Source organism: Mobula birostris, unplaced genomic scaffold (genome assembly GCF_030028105.1).
Source record: "Mobula birostris isolate sMobBir1 unplaced genomic scaffold, sMobBir1.hap1 scaffold_2527, whole genome shotgun sequence".
Classification (NCBI taxonomy): Eukaryota; Metazoa; Chordata; class Chondrichthyes; order Myliobatiformes; family Myliobatidae; genus Mobula; species Mobula birostris.
In genome coordinates this window covers 4,749-20,934 of record NW_027275578.1, presented here as the reverse complement: position 1 = coordinate 20,934, position 16,186 = coordinate 4,749, and the positions used below count along the sequence as shown (strand labels likewise).

General features: G+C 50.5%; 1 protein-coding gene across 1 annotated transcript in view; it reads left to right on the top strand.

The window, feature by feature from the left end:
- hdac6 (histone deacetylase 6) overlaps window positions 1–15,371 on the top strand; it is a gene marked incomplete at its 3' end in the record, with an annotated part of 49,488 nt that extends 34,117 nt beyond the window's left edge. The window contains exons 18-24 of the mRNA XM_072250257.1: window positions 147–321; window positions 707–781; window positions 2,627–2,695; window positions 7,222–7,290; window positions 9,293–9,346; window positions 13,262–13,336; window positions 15,309–15,371. Coding sequence (XP_072106358.1) covers window positions 147–321; window positions 707–781; window positions 2,627–2,695; window positions 7,222–7,290; window positions 9,293–9,346; window positions 13,262–13,336; window positions 15,309–15,371 — 580 coding nt within the window. The remainder of the gene's footprint in view (window positions 1–146; window positions 322–706; window positions 782–2,626; window positions 2,696–7,221; window positions 7,291–9,292; window positions 9,347–13,261; window positions 13,337–15,308) is intronic.
- Window positions 15,372–16,186: the final 815 nt, after the last annotated feature.

The window sequence follows — 16,186 nt, the reverse complement described above, 5'->3', positions numbered from 1 at the left end:
GGTTCAAGGAGGTTCTGGGAAGATTCTTATCCGGCTGCTCAGGTGGTAGGCGTCAGGCAGCTTGTGAGGCCACTTCCACCGTGTTCCATCGTCCCCGCAACCTCTCTCTCTCTCTTTCTCTCTCTGTCTCTGTCTCCCCACTGCAGGGTGGCTACAACTTGACCTCAATCGCCGAATCCATGTCCATGTGTACGAGGACGCTGCTGGGTGACACGCCGCCCTATCTCGAGCCACTCGACACGCCCCTCGCCAGTGCCCTCGAGACCATTAGCAACGTGATCCGTACCCATCGGAACTACTGGTCGTGTCTCTGTGTACAGAGTAAGGATGCAAGGTGGCGGCGGGGACTGCTACAGCTTTATTGACCGCCGACTGATGTGGATGGGTGGGAAAGTGGGCAGGCAAATGGTAGATGCAGTTTAATTTCTGTGGGAGCTTTTATAAATATGAAACGCACACCATGGATGGTGGGGAGTGTCGAGGGACAGAGGGACCTCAGTTTACAAGGGTAGGGCACACACTGTGAATGGTGGAGATTATTGTGGAATAGTGGGAGTTCAGTGTACAAGGGTAGGACACACACTGTGAAGGTGGAGAGTATTGAGGGACAGAGTGATCTCTTGTAGCATCTTGCTGTAGCGTGGATTTAGCCTCCAGGAATGCTGTCCCTGTTTGTCACTGACCCGTCTACTGTTTCCACTCTTAGTTGCTGAACTGGAACCTCCGAACCAGCCCACAATCAGCCAAGTAGTCCCCTTATGGGGACAAGAACAATCGCAGGGTAAGTCTGTTACCCTGATTTGCACCAATTCCTCAGAAACCCCAAAGCTTCCATATCCTGTCCAGTAGGTTTGATTCCTGGGCTTCCTTTAAACCTACTGTGATGATGTTTTAAACCCACTGGATCCCTGTCTCCCAATCCCATTAAACCTACCGGGATCTACCTTCCACTCAATTTACCCCACTGGAACCATCTCCCACTCTCTTTATCCAACTGGGACCCCAATTTCGCACTCCCTTTATCCCACTGGGACCTTATCTCCCTCTCCCTTTATCCCACTGGGACTCCATCTCCCACTCCCTTTATCCCACTGGAACCTTATCTCCCTCTCCCTTTATCCCACTAGGACCCATCTCCCACTCCCTTTATCCCACTGGGACTCCATCTCCCACTTCCTTTATCCCACTGGGACCCAATCTCCCACTCCCTTTATCCCACTAGGACCCATCTCCCACTCCCTTTATCCCACTGGGACCCCAATTTCGCACTCCCTTTATCCCACTGGGACCTTATCTCCCACTCCCTTTATCCCGCTGGGACCCATCTCCCACTCCCTTTATCCCACTGGGACCTTATCTCCCTCTCCCTTTATCCCACTAGGGCCCATCTCCCACTCCCTTTATTCCACTGGGACCTTATCTCCCACTCCCTTTATCCCACTAAGGCCCATCTCCCACTCCCTTTATCCCACTGGGACCCCATCTCCCACTCCCTTTATCCCACTGGGACCCCATCTCCCACTCCCTTTATCCCACTGGGACCTTATCTCCCTCTCCCTTTATCCCACTAGGGCCCATCTCCCACTCCCTTTATCCCACTGGGATCCCATCTCCCACTCCCTTTATCCCACTGGGACTCCATCTCCCATTCCCTTTATCCCACTAGGACCCATCTCCCACTCCCTTTATCCCACTGGGATCCCATCTCCCACTCCCTTTATCCCACTGGGACTCCATCTCCCACTCCCTTTATCCCACTAGGACCCATCTCCCACTCCCTTTATCCCACTGGGATCCCATCTCCCACTCCCTTTATCCCACTGGGACCTTATCTCCCTCTCCCTTTATTCCACTGGGACCTTATCTCCCTCTCCCTTTATCCCACTGAGATACCATCTCCCACTCCATTTATCCCACTGGGATCCCATCTCCCACTCCCTTTATCCCACTGGGACCTTATCTCCGTCTCCCTTTTTCCCACTGGGACTCCATCTCCCACTCTCTTTATCCCACTGGGACCCCATCTCCTTCTCCATTTATCCCACTGGGACCCCATCTTCCACTCCCTTTATCCCACTGGGACCCCATCTCCCACTCCCTTTATCCCACTGGGACCCCATCTCCTTCTCCCTTTATCCCACTGGGACTCTATCTGCTACTCCCTTTATCCCATTGGGACCCCATCTCTTGTTTCCTTTAATCCCACTGGGACCCCGTATCCCAAACTATATGCATCCTTTACCATGTGTTACATACTTACTGCCCATTACACCGCTGATGTTTATGGCATCAATGAAAGTCCTCCATCTCTATCTGTTCATTCACTCACAGACTGGTAAAGAAGGATTCTTCACTCCTGTCAGTTGTTTTTCTGTCACGGTTATTAGCCCTGAGCTGAACCCCCAAACCTGGAGGACCAGTGGACCACTCTTATTCTGGCCTCTGCCCTTTGACCTGTTTGGCATGGGTGACCCAACGAAGAGATAAAGCACGGCGCTCTGGGTTATTGAAGCACGGCTACCTCCAAACCCAGTGAAATGGTTGTGGTCCCCTTGGAGGTGAACGGATGGTGTTTTAATGCAAGAAATATCTAATGATTTTCATATTTTTTCTGTCACCTTTGCAGTGGAGCTACATGGTAATACTTCGGTCAGAAGAGGGTCATTATGGGCTCAGACAGAGAGCAGCTCTCACGGTGTGTATATCATCTGACTAACCCCATATCAAATCAGCCAGTGTACACGTCACATACTTTCAACCCACTGTCTTCCATTTCCTGATCCTATTGCATTTCCTGGAAAAATCTGTTTTCCACTTCCATTGCACTCGCTGTGATCACATCTACTGGGTCAGTGTGGGTGGAATGTGAGGATGGGCTACTGGGTCAGTGTGTGTGGAATGTGAGGATGGGCTACTGGGTCAGTGTGGATGGAAGTCAGAAACAGGAAAGGAGCAATAACTCTACTGGGTGGTTTTTATAGACCGCCCCCCCCCCCCCCAATAATAACAGGGATATTGAGGAGCAGGTAGGGAGGCAGATTCTGGAACAGAGCAATAACAATAGGGTTGTTGTGATGGGAGATTTTAACTTTCCTAATATTGATTGGCATCTCCTTAGCGCAAGGGGTTTAGATGAAGTGGAGTTTGTTAGGTGTGCTCAGGAAGGTTTCCTGACACAATATGTAGATAAGCCACATGAAAGTGGATGATTGGAAGGCAGTAGATGTTGTCTACATGGACTTCAGTAAGGTCTTTGACAGGGTCCCGCATGGGAGGTTAGTTAGGAAGATTCATTCACTAGGTATACATGGAGAGGTAGTAAATTGGATTAGACATTGGCTCAATGGAAGAAGCCAGAGAGTGGTAGTAGAGGATTGCTTCTCTGAGTGGAGGCCTGTGACTGGTGGTGTGCCACAGGGATCAGTGCTGGGTCCATTGTTATTTGTCATCTATATCAATGATCTGGATGATAATGTGGTAAATTGGATCAGCAAATTTGCTGATGATACAAAGATTGGAGGTGTAGTGGACAGTGAGGAAGGGTTTCAAAGCTTGAAGAGGGATTTGGACCAGCTGGAAAAATGGGCTGAAAGATGGCAGATGGCATTTAATACAGACAAGTGTGAGGTATTGCACTTTGGAAGAACAAACCAAGGTAGAACATATAAGGTAAATGGTAGGGCACTGAGGCATGCAGTAGAACAGAAGGATCTGGGAATACAGATACAAAATTCCCTAAAAGTGGTGTCACAGGTAGATAAGGTCGTAAAGAGAGCTTTTGGTACATTGGCCTTTATAAATCAAAGTATTGAGTATAAGAGTTGGAATGTTATGGTGAGGTTGTGAGGCCGAATTTTGAGTATTCTGTGCAGTTTTGGTCACCAAATTACAGGAAGGATATTAATAAGGTTGAAAGAGTGCAGAGAAGGTTTACAAGGATGTTGCCGGGACTTGAGAAACTGAGTTACAGAGAAAGGTTGAATAGGTTAGGACTTTATTCCCTGGAGCGTAGAAGGATGAGGGGAGATTTGATAGAGGTATATAAAATTATGATGGGTATAGATAGGGTGAATACAAGCAGGCTTTTTCCACTGAGGCTAGGGGAGGAAAAAAAGGAAAAAACCAGAAGACATGGGTTAAGGGTGAAGGGGGAAAAGTTTAAAGGGAACATTGGGGGGGGGTCTTCACACAGAGAGTGGTGGGAGTGTGTAGTTGTAAATGCGGGCTCACTTTTAACATTTAAGAAAAACTTGGACAGGTACATGGATGAGAGGTGTATGGAGGGATATGGTCCAGGTGCAGGTCAGTGGGATGAGGCAGAAAAATGGTTTGGCATAGCCAAGAAGGGCCAAAAGGCCTGTTTCTGTGCTGTAATGTTCTATGGTTCTATAAGCCAACTAGAGGAGAGGCTGTACTTGATCTGGTATTGGGAAATGAACCTGGTCAGGTGTCAGATCTCTCAGCGGGAAAGCATTTTGGAGGTAGTGACCACAACTCTTATCTCCTTCACCATAGTGCTGGAGAGGGATAGGAGCAGACAATTTGGGAAAACATTTAACTGGGGTAGGGGGAAATGTGATGCTATTAGGCAGCAACTTGGGAGCATAAATTGGGATCAGATGTTCTCAGGGAAATGCACTTCAAAAATGTGACAAATGTTCAGTGAACATTTGCATGGAGTTGTTCATAGGTATGTTCCATTGAGGCAGGGAAAGGATAGTATAGTTAAAGAACCTTGCTGTACAAAGTATGTAGAAAATCTAGTTAAGAAGAAAAAAGCTTATGAAAGGTTCAAGAAACTAGGTATTGTTGGAGCTCTAGAAAATTACAAGGTTGCTAGGAAAGAGCTTAAGAATGGAATTAGGAGAGCCGGAAGGGGCCATGAGAAGGCCTTGGTGAGCAGGATTAAGGCATTCTACAAGTATGAAGAGCAAGAGTATGAGCTGTGTGAGAATAGGATCAATCAGGTGCATAGGGGAAACGTGCATGGAGTCAGAAGAGGTAGCAGAGGTACTTAATGAATACTTTGCTTCAGTATTCACCAGGGAAAAAGACCTTGGCAATTGTAGGGATGACTTACAGCAAACTGAAATGCTCAAGCATACAGACATTAAGAAAGAGGATGTGCTGGAGCTTTTAAAAATCATAAGTTAGATAAGTCACCAGTACTGGATGAGATATACCCCAGGCTACTGTGGGTAGCGAGGGAGGAGATTGCTGAGCCTCTTGCAATGATCTTTGCATCGTCAATAGGGACGCGAAGTGCCAGCAGATTGGAGGGTTGAAAATGTTGTTCTCTTGTTCAGGAAAGGGAGTAGAGATAACCCAGGAAATTATAGACCAGTGAGTCTGACTTCAGTGGTGGGCAAGTTGTTGGAAAAGATCCTGAGAGGCATGATTTATGAGCATTTGGAGAGACATAATCTGATTAGGGATAGTCAGCATGGCTTTGTCAAAGGCAGGTTGTGCCTTACAAGCCTGTTTGAATTCTTTGAGGATGTAACCAAACAGGTTACATGAAGCTAGAGCAGTGGATGTAGTGTGTATATGGATTTCAGTAAGGCATTTGATAAGATTCCCCATGCACAGCTGCTTCAGAAAGTAAGGGGCATGGGATCCAAGAGGACCTTGCTTTGTGGATCCAGAATTGGCTTGCCCACAGAAGGCAAAGGGTGGTAGTAGATTTTTCGTATTCTTCATGGAGGTCGGTGACCAGTGGTGTTCCGCAGGGATCTGTTCTGGGATCCCTGCTCTTTGTGATTTTTTATAAATGACCTGGATGAAGAAGTAAAAGTGTGAGTAAGTTTGCTGATGACACAAAGGTTGGGGGTGTTGTGGATAGTGTGGAGGGTTGTCAGAGGTTACAGTGGGATATCGATAGAATGCAGAACTGGGCTGAGAAGGGGCAGATGGACTTCAACCCAGATAAGTGGGAAGTGGTTTATTTCGGTAGGTCCACTTTGAAAACAGAGTATAATATAAATGGTAAGACTCTTGGCAGTGTTGGAGGATCAGTGAGATCTTGGGGTCCGTGTCCCTAGGACATTCAAAGCTGCTGCGCGGGTTGACAGTGTTGTTAAGAAGCCGTACGGTGTGTTGGCTTTCATCAACCTTGGAATTGAGTTCAAGAGCCGTGAGGTAATGTTACAGCTATAGAGGACCCTGGTCAGACCCCACTTGGAGTACTGTGTTCAGTTCTGGTCACCTCACTACAGGAAGCACATGGATACTATAGAGAGAGTGCAGAGGAGATCTACAAAGATGTTACCTAGATTGGAGGGCGTACCTTTTGAGAATCGGTTGAGTGTACTTGGCCTTCTCTTCTTGGAGCGACGGAGGATGAGAGGTGACCTGATAGAGGTGTATAAGATGATGAGGGACATTGATTGTGTGAATAGCCAGAGGCTTTTCCCCAGGACTGAAGTGGCTAGCACAAGGGGGCATAGTTTTAAGGTGCTTGGAAAAAGGTACCAAGAAGATGTCAGGGGTAAGTTTTTCACGCAGAGAGTGGTGGGTCCATGAATGCACTGCCGACGGCGGTGCTGGAAGTGGATATAATAGGGTCTCTTGGATAGTACATGGAGCTTAGAAAAATAGAGAGCTATGCTCTAGGGAATTTCTAGGCAGTCTCCAGAGAAGGTTACATGGTTGGCACAACATTGTGGACAAAAGGGCCTGTAATGTGCTGTAAATTTCTATGTTCTATCTCCCATGCCCTTTAAACCCACTGGGACCCAGTCTCCCACTTCCTTTAAACCCACTGGTACCCTGTCTCCCACTCTCTTTAAACCCACTGGGACACCATTTCCCAAACTATATGCATCCTTTACTGTGTGTCCATTACACTGCTGACGTTTTTGACAGCAATGAAAGTCCTCCATCCCTATCTGTTCATTCACTCACACACAGGTAAAGAAGGATTCCTCATTCCTGTCTCCTTAACAGTTGTTTTTCTGACCAGTCACGGTTATCAGCCTTGAGCTGAACCCCCAAACCTGGAGGACCAGTGGACCACTCTTAGTCTGGCCTCTGCCCTTTGACCTGTTTGGCCTGGGTGACCCAACCAAGAGATAAAGCACGGCGCTCTGGGTCATTGAAGCACAGAAACCTCCAAACCCAAGGAAATGGTTGTAGTCCTCTTGGAGGTGAACGTATGGTGTTTTATAATAAATAATGCAAGAAATATCTAATGATTTTCATATTTTTCTGTCACCTTTGCAGTGGAGCCACACAGTATTGCTATAGTCAGAAGAGGGTCATTATGGGCTTCGACAGACAGCAGCTCTCAGGGTGGGTGTATCAACTGACTAACCCCATATCAAATCATCCAGTGTAGACGTCACATACTTTCAACCCACTGCCTTCCACCAGTCTCCCACCAGTCTCCCGCTCCCTTTAAACACACCAGGACCCAGTCTTCTGCTCCCTTTAAACCCACCGGGACCCCGTCTCCCACTCCCTTAAAACCCACCGGGACCCCGTCTCCCACTCCCTTTAAACCCACCAGGACCCCGTCTCCCACTCCCTTTAAACCCACCGGGACCCCGTCTCCCACTCCCTTTAAACCTACCGGGACCCCGTCTCCCACTCCCTTTAAACCCACCGGGACCCCGTCTGCCACTCCCTTTAAACCCACCAGGACCCAGTCTCCCGCTCCCTTTAAACCCACCGGGACCCCGTCTCCCACTCCCTTTAAACCCACCAGGACCCAGTCTCCCGCTCCCTTTAAACCCACCAGGACCCAGTCTCCCGCTCCCTTAAAAACCACCAGGACCCAGTCTCCCGCTCCCTTTAAACCTACCGGGACCCCGTCTCCCACTCCCTTTAAACCCACCAGGACCCAGTCTCCCGCTCCCTTTAAACCCACCGGGACCCAGTCTCCCGCTCCCTTTAAACCCACCAGGACCCCGTCTCCCGCTCCCTTAAAAACCACCAGGACCCAGTCTCCCGCTCCCTTTAAACCCACCGGGACCCAGTCTCCCGCTCCCTTTAAACCCACCGGGACCCCGTCTCCCACTCCCTTTAAACCCACCAGGACCCAGTCTCCCGCTCCCTTAAAAACCACCAGGACCCAGTCTCCCGCTCCCTTTAAACCTACCGGGACCCCGTCTCCCACTCCCTTTAAACCCACCGGGACCCCGTCTCCCACTCCCTTTAAACCCACCAGGACCCAGTCTCCCGCTCCCTTTAAACCCACCGGGACCCAGTCTCCCGCTCCCTTTAAACCCACCAGGACCCCGTCTCCCGCTCCCTTAAAAACCACCAGGACCCAGTCTCCCGCTCCCTTTAAAACCACCAGGACCCCGTCTCCCGCTCCCTTTAAACCCACCAGGACCCCGTCTCCCGCTCCCTTTAAAACCACCAGGACGCAGTCTCCTGCTCTGTTTAAACCCAGTGAGACGTTGTTTCCTGTGCAATATGCTTGCTTTAATATGTGTTTTATAATAAATATTGCAAGGAATATCTATTGATTTTAATATTTTTCCATCATCTTTGTAGTGGAGTTACCCAGTACTGCTTTGACCAGAAGAGGGTCATTATGGGCTCAGACAGACAGCAGTCCCCAGAGTGTGTATATCATCTGCCTACCCCCATATTAAGTCAGCCAGTGTATACGTCACTTACTTTCAATCCACTATCTTCCATTCCCCACTACTATTACGTTCCCCAGAACCAGGGGTGCAGTGCTAGCCGGAGCGCATCCAGCACCTCTTTAAGAAGAAGCCGAAATAAACAAGCTAATTAATTAGGTGCTGCCCAGGGTGATCTGAGTATCTCAGAAACTGCTGATCTCCTGGGATTTTTAGGCACAACAGACTCTGGTTTACAAGGAATGGTGCCAAAAACAAAAAAAACATCCAGCGAATGGCTGTTCTGTGAGCAAAAACATCGTGTTAAATCCACTGCCCAAGCCCCATCTGCCCGAAGCGACCAGTTTTAATGCCAGTAACCCGCCCTTTGCCCCTTCTCCTGACAGTCCCTAACAAGCCGCAGCAGCCAACCTGTTTAACCCTACCCTAATCACAAGATAATTTATCATGACCAATTAACCTACTAACCGGTATGTCTGTGGAACATGAGAGGAAACGGGAGCACCCGAAGGAAACCCATGTGTTCACGGGGAGGGCGGACAAACTCCTGACAGATGGTCTCGGAATTGAATTCTGAACTCTGATGCCCTAATAGTGTCAGTGTCGCGCTAACCACCTCGTTACTGTGGCGTCTCTTTGCCTTCTCTCTAAATACTGACCCCTTTCCTCCTCCTCCTCCCCTCCACCCCCTCCCACTGCAGCGGCTGAGATCAGGGAAGAATTGAAAGAAAGCGGGCAGCTGGATTCCACCCAAGGTAGGCCAATGTCAGCGTCTCACTCGACTGCGCAGGAGAACTCCAATTACTTACAGTACAGGGTTCAAACAGCAGTTTTCTCTTTCCACGGCAACTGCCCATGTCAAAATCTAGGGTGGAAATAGTGGGTGTGGTGTAAAGGATTGTCACAGGTTACAACGGGACATTGACAGGACGCAGAGCTGGGCTGAGAAGTGGCAGATGCAGTTCAATCCAGGGAAGTGTGAAGTGATTCACTTTGGAAGGAAGAACTTGGCAGGATCCTTAGCAGTGTGGAGGAACAGAGGGATCTTGGGGTCCGTATCCAGAGATACCCCAAAGTTGCCACGTTAGTTGCCAGGGTGGTTAAGAGGGTGTATGGGGTGTTGGCCTTCGTTAGTTAAGGGACGAGGTAATGTTGCAACTCTATAAAACTCTAGTTGGACCACACCTGGGATTATAGTGCTTAGTTCTGGTCGCCTCATTATCGGAAAGGTGTGGAAGCTTTAGAGAGCGCGCAGAGGGGATTTACCAGGATGCTGCCTGGATTAGAGAATATGCCTTGTGGGGATAGGTTGAGCAAGCTAGGGCTTTTCTCTTTGGAGTGAAGGAGGATGAGAGGTGAGTTGATAGAGCTGTAAGAGATAATAAGAAACATAGATTGTGTGGACAGCTGGTGCCTTTTCCCCGGGGTGAAAATGGCTAATACGAGAGGGCATAATTTTATGATGATTGGAACAGAGATTGGGGAGAGTGGTGGATGGTTTGAATGCACTTCTGTGGGGTGGAGGCAGGGACAGATACATTAGGGACATTTAAGGGACTCTTAGATAGGCGCATGGTAGAAATCAAAATTGAAGGTTATGTGGGAGGGAAGGGCTAGATTGATCTTGGAGTAGGTGTAAAGGTTGGCACACCATTGTTGGCCAGAGGGGTCTGAGCTATGCTGTAAACCTCTGTGTTAAACTATCTATGTAAATGTCACACTGTAATGACACCCTGCAACCTGCAGAGGGGCTGTAGAGTCACGGGTCTCCATTCGAGTAATGGGTGGGGGTTTGTAACAGGACTATAAAGCCCCCAGTCAAATCTGAGCTGGTAACTGGGACTAAGATCTCTGAGTTGAAAATGGTGGACAAGTCAGTCTGTACTCGGGATAGCTGTTGTCAGCTGTTTCTGCACTGTGCTTGAGGGGGGCTGGTTTCAACCCCCTCAGGAGGGAGCGCCGGGCCACGGGAGGGGACGGCCAGGAGGGAGCGCCGCGCCGCGGGAGGGGACAGCCAGGAGGGAGCGCCGCACCACGGGAGGGGACGGCCAGGAGGGAGCGCCGGGCCACGGGAGGGGACAGCCAGGAGGGAGCGCCGGGACACGGGAGGGGACGGCCAGGAGGGAGCGCCGCGCCGCGGGAGGGGACGGCCAGGAGGGAGCGCCGGGACACGGGAGGGGACGGCCAGGAGGGAGCGCCGCGCCGCGGGAGGGGACGGCCAGGAGGGAGCGCCGGGCCACGGGAGGGGACGGCCAGGAGGGAGCGCCGCGCCACGGGAGGGGACGGCCAGGAGGGAGCGCCACGCCACGGGAGGGGACGGCCAGGAGGGAGCGCCGGGCCACGGGAGGGGACGGCCAGGAGGGAGCGCCGGGCCACGGGAGGGGACGGCCAGGAGGGAGCGCCGCGCCACGGGAGGGGACGGCCAGGAAGGAGCGCCACGCCACGGGAGGGGACGGCCAGGAAGGAGCGCCACGCCACGGGAGGGGACGGCCAGGAAGGAGCACTGTGGGAGAGGATGACAAGGAGGAAGTGCTGCACTACAGGAGGGTCAGAGAAAGAGGAGTGGGAGGTTGCCTTGCAGCTTTGTAAATCTCTGGTTTGTCCACCACGTGCCTCTCCTTCCTCGCCACCCCTCATGTGGCATCTGGAATATTACAGTCAGTTCTGGTCACTGCATTATGAGGTAGAAGCTGGTGGAACATAATTTTCAGGCTTTTATATCTTCCGCCCAATGGTGGGTGGGGGGGGGAGAACTGGAATTGCTTAATTACAGTCACTTACACCAAGATACAGTCAAAAGCTTATCATACTATACATACTGATCAGATCATTACACAGTGCATTGAGGTAGAGCAAGGTAAAACAATAACAGTTTGCAGAATAGAGTGTAACAGCTACAGAGAAAGTGCAGTGCAGGTAGACAATGTGGTACAAGATCATAATTAGAACTGTTCAATAGTGAAGAGGTCCACCAGGATGCTGCCTGGTTTAGAGAGCAGAGAAGAGGTTGTCCAGACTTACTCTGATGACACTTGCGGGCGGCTGCCAGCACATGTTGATTGTCGAGGCAAACGACGCATCTCACTGTATGTTTTGATGTATGTGCGACAACTCCAGCTCATCAGACCTAATTTAATCTGGATTAGTTGAAGGGAGACCCAGCCGCAGAAAAATTGCAAGTGGAGTTTAATCCGGGCAGGTGTGAGGGGTTGCACTTTGGGAGGGCAAACGTAAAGGGTCAGTATACGGTTAATGATCTTTATCAGTGTCGATCTCCGGCTCTCAAAGTGGCTGCAGAGGTAGAGAGGGCGATAAAGAAAGCCGTATGGCATACTTGTCTTTATTGGACAAGGCACTGACTTCAACGGTCATAAAATGATGTTGCGGCTTAATAAAACTCTGGTTAGGTCACCTCTGGATTCACTTCTGGTCTCCCCCATTACAGGAAGGATGTGCAGGTTTTGGAGAGGGTGTGGAATCACAGAAGGTTGGTTTGCAGGTGCAGCAGGCCTTCAAGAAGACAAATGGAATAATGGCCTTCATTGCTAGAGGGATTGAATTTAAGAGGAGGGAGGTTATGCTGCAACTGTACAGGGTTCTGGTGAGGCCACAACTGCAGTTCTAGTCTCCCTACTTGAAGGATATAATGGCTTTGGAGGAGGTTCACAGGTTGATTCCAGAGATGAGGGGGTTAGGCTATGAGGAGAGATTGAGTCGCCTGGGACTGTACCCCCTGGAATTCAGAAGAATGTAAGATCTTATAGAAACATATAAAATTATGAAAGGGATAGATAAGATAGAGACAGGAAAGTTGTTTCCACTGGTAGATGAGACTAGAACTAGGAGACGTAGCCTCAAAATTTGGGGGAGTAGATTTAGGACAGAGATGAGGAGAAACTGCTTTTCCCAGAGGGTGGTGAATCTGTGGAATTCTCTGCCCAGTGAAGCAGTGGAAGCTACCTCAGTAGATATATTTAGGACAAGGTTGGATAGATTATTGCATAGTAGGGGAATTAAGGGTTCTGGGGAAAAGGTGGAGAGTGGCCTGTGGGCAGATCAGCCATGATCTTATTGATTGGCGGAGCAGGCTCAACGGGCCAGATGGCCGACTCCTGCTCCTGTTTCTTATGTTTTTTTGTAGAAGAGGTTCACCAGGATGCTGCCTGGGTTAGAGAGCATGCGTTATAAGGAGAGGCTGGACAAACTTGGGTTGTTTTCTCAGCAGCAGAGGCTGAGGAGAGACCTGGTGCAGTTCGATAGGATTGTGAGGGGCGTAGGTAGAGTAGACAGCCAGTATCTTTTTTCCCAGGGTTGAAATTTCTAATACCAGAGGGCATGCATTTCAGATGAGACGGGGCAACTTCTGTGCAGCTGCACAGAGTACAGTTTGAATGAGCTGCTAGGGGTGTTTAATGGGCAAGAGAGATGTTTAAACGTCTCTTAGAGAGGTACCTGGCCATGCGGAGAATGGGGGTATCTGGACACTGTGTGGACAGAGGGGATGAGTGAGATGGTTAATTGTCCTGTTCTCGTGCTGTACTCTTCTGTCTTTTTTGGCCATTTTCACCCTGTGAGAATTGGTGGGGGAGATCGAGTGGCAGAGGGGCTGAAAGGCCACAGCGGCTGATTCTCAGGCCTCTGGATGAGGTATCCATTCTCCTCACCTGCAGAACCCGAACAGGATCCCAAGATTCAGCAAAAGAAGCACCGTTCCCCGTGGTCTCAAATACAACTCCCTGCACATCGTATGTATGACCTCAACCCTCGCCCTCCCACCTGCCCTTGGTGCCCTGCACAGAGTGCCAGGCATAGAGCGCCCGTGCTGTAGGAAGCGTGGGTGTGCACTGGGGAGGGAGTAGAGGGGAGCCCTCCCGAGGTGGTACTGGAACGGAGAGCTGTGAGGAGTGGTTGGACGCTGTGGAGCTGGAGGGAGAATAGGAACGAGGGGCAAGTAAACTCTCAAAGGCAGCAGCATGCGAAGAAGAGGAGGTAAAGGTGGCAGGGAGTATTGAGGGACATGGGATCTCGCTGTACAAGGGTAGGACACACACTGTGAATGGTGGGGAGTATTGAGGGACAGACGAACCTCATTGTACAAGGGTAGGACACACATTGTGAATGGGGGGGGAGTATTAAGGGACAGACAGACCTCGGTATAGGAGGGTAGGACACGCACTGTGAATGGTGGGGAGTGTCGAGCGACAGAAGGCACCTAAGTCTGTCTAAGACAGCACAGGTGGGTAAGGTGGTGAGGAGGGCTTACAGGATACCTGCCTTCATTAGCTGGGACACAGAGTACAAGAGCAGGGAGGTGATGATACAACTTCATGACCCATTGGTCAGCCCATAGCTGGAGTTCAGTGTCCAGTTCTGGTCTCCACACTACAGGAAGGAGTGCTACTGCACTGGAGAGGGTGCAGAGGAGAGTCCCCAGGACGTTGCCTGGGACGGAGTGTTTCGGCTATGAGGCGAGACCGGGGAGGCAGCGTCTGTTCTCCCTGAAGCGGATGAGGCTGAGGGGGGACTTGATAGATGTGGACAGAGTGACGAGGGGCAGAGACAGGGTGGGAGAGTAGGGAACCTCTCGCTGGGGCAGAAGTATCCAAACCCAGAGGGCATGGTTTTAGGATGAGGGTTGGAGGGCAGATCGGAGAGGGAGGAGAATTGGGATCTGGAACTTGCAGAGACTCTCACAACATCGAGGAAGTGTCCAGACAGTCACTTGAAAGGCTGAGGCGGAGAAGGGGATGGTCCCAGAGCTGAAATAAGGATGTATGTAAAAGTGCAAAAAGGGAGCAAAATAATGAGGTAGTGTTCACAGTTCATGCACCATTCAGAAATCTAATGGCGGAGGGGAAGAAGCTGTTCTTAAAGCATTGAGAGTGGGTCTTCAGGTTCCTGTACTGCCTCCCTGATGGTATATTAGAGGTTGTATATGAACTAACCCTTCTGGTCTTGCCCCACCAGAGGTACATCCCTTTGTCTCCTTCACCACCCCACCCCACCGTGACAACTAACTCGCTGCTGTCTGCTTTGCCACCACCCCCCCCCCCCCCCTCCACCACCACCGTATTACAACAAAAGGTTTGGATCCGTGATGGTGATGTTGCTTCTGTCTCTCTTTCTCTCTCCACAGATGCTGACCGGCCCTCTGCTTTTTTTTTTTTTTTGGCATTTTCCATTCGCTTTTAGGTCTCCGTGACAGCTCAGATCCACGATTCACGGCTTTGATGTTGCTCCGTCTCCCCTCCTTGCCCTCTCCGTCCTAAAATGTGAACCTTTGCTCTTCTGACCGACCAGACACTGAGAGTTCACAGGCTTTTCTCTTTTCACTCCCAAGTTTCTGACGTCTGCATGTTGGATCCTTTTTCTAGCCTTTAACATCTGGCATCATGGATATACACACACACACACACACACACATATATATATATACACACTAGAGCAGACTCTCATATGCACACACTTCTGCATCTTGATCTGAAACATCGATAGCTCCTTACCCTGCCCCGCCCCACACAGATGCTGCTTGACGCTCCGACCTGCCCCTGCAGGCTGTGTTGCTCCTGAGACCTCCCCCACCTCCGCTTCCGCCATCAGCTCCCTCCCTACGGACGGCCGACGTGGAGGACTGCGGCGTCACCGTCACTAACCAGGCTTGCTGTCTCGCTCCCTCGCTCACCAGCCTTTCTTTTGTTCCCCTTCTTCGCCTCGCAGTCTCGAGCCTGGAAACCGAGGAGCAGCCCTTGCACGCCAAGCACTTTCCGCTGTGGCCCCAATGTGCGTATGTCAGCAGGAGCAGCGCGTGTGACTGCGTCCTGGGTTCTTATGGATGGGATGGGGTCGTGGTGGGGTGGGGGTGGGACATGGGTTAAGTGTGGCAAGTCGAAAGACTCCTACAGATTTCTGGAGGTTCTGACTTCAACTTGTGCGGCTCTCTTTTGAAACAATTTATACGGCATTGGCCAGACTGCATTTGCAGCACTGTGAACAGTTTGACCCCCTGTGATCCCCTAGGTTACCCCAGGTGCTCCCGTTTCTTCCCACATACCCACAGACCTGTGGGGTCAGCAAGTTAATCACCCCCCTCCCCACAGTGTGTGGGTGAGGCTTAGAATTTGGGGAGAGTTACTTACTTAGCAGGCCTTCCCAGCCCTTCGAACAGTGCTGCTCCAGCAGCCTCGATTTAACCCTAACCCAATCACGGGACAATTTGCAATGGCTAATTAACCTACCCGGTCTGTCTTGTGGGAGGAAACCGGAGCACCCGGGGAAAACCCACACATTACCCGGGGAGGACGCCCAGAGACTCCTTACAGAGGACGCTGCGGGTGAAGTCCGAACTCTGAAACTTCCTGAGTTGTAATAGTGCTGAGTTACCGTGGCGCCCAGGTTGGTGGGGAGAATGAATTGAGATTGGTGTAAATGGGTGGCAGGGAGGAGGCACAGACTTAGTGGACCGAAGGGCCAGTCTCTGCTGGATGACTTTGTGACTCCAAACTTTTACACTCTTAAGCAAGGTTGTTCTGTCCCCTCCGTCGCGAGAACCAAAGCCTTATTTTATTTTTAAAAAAGCAAAGATATCCTTCTAAAAC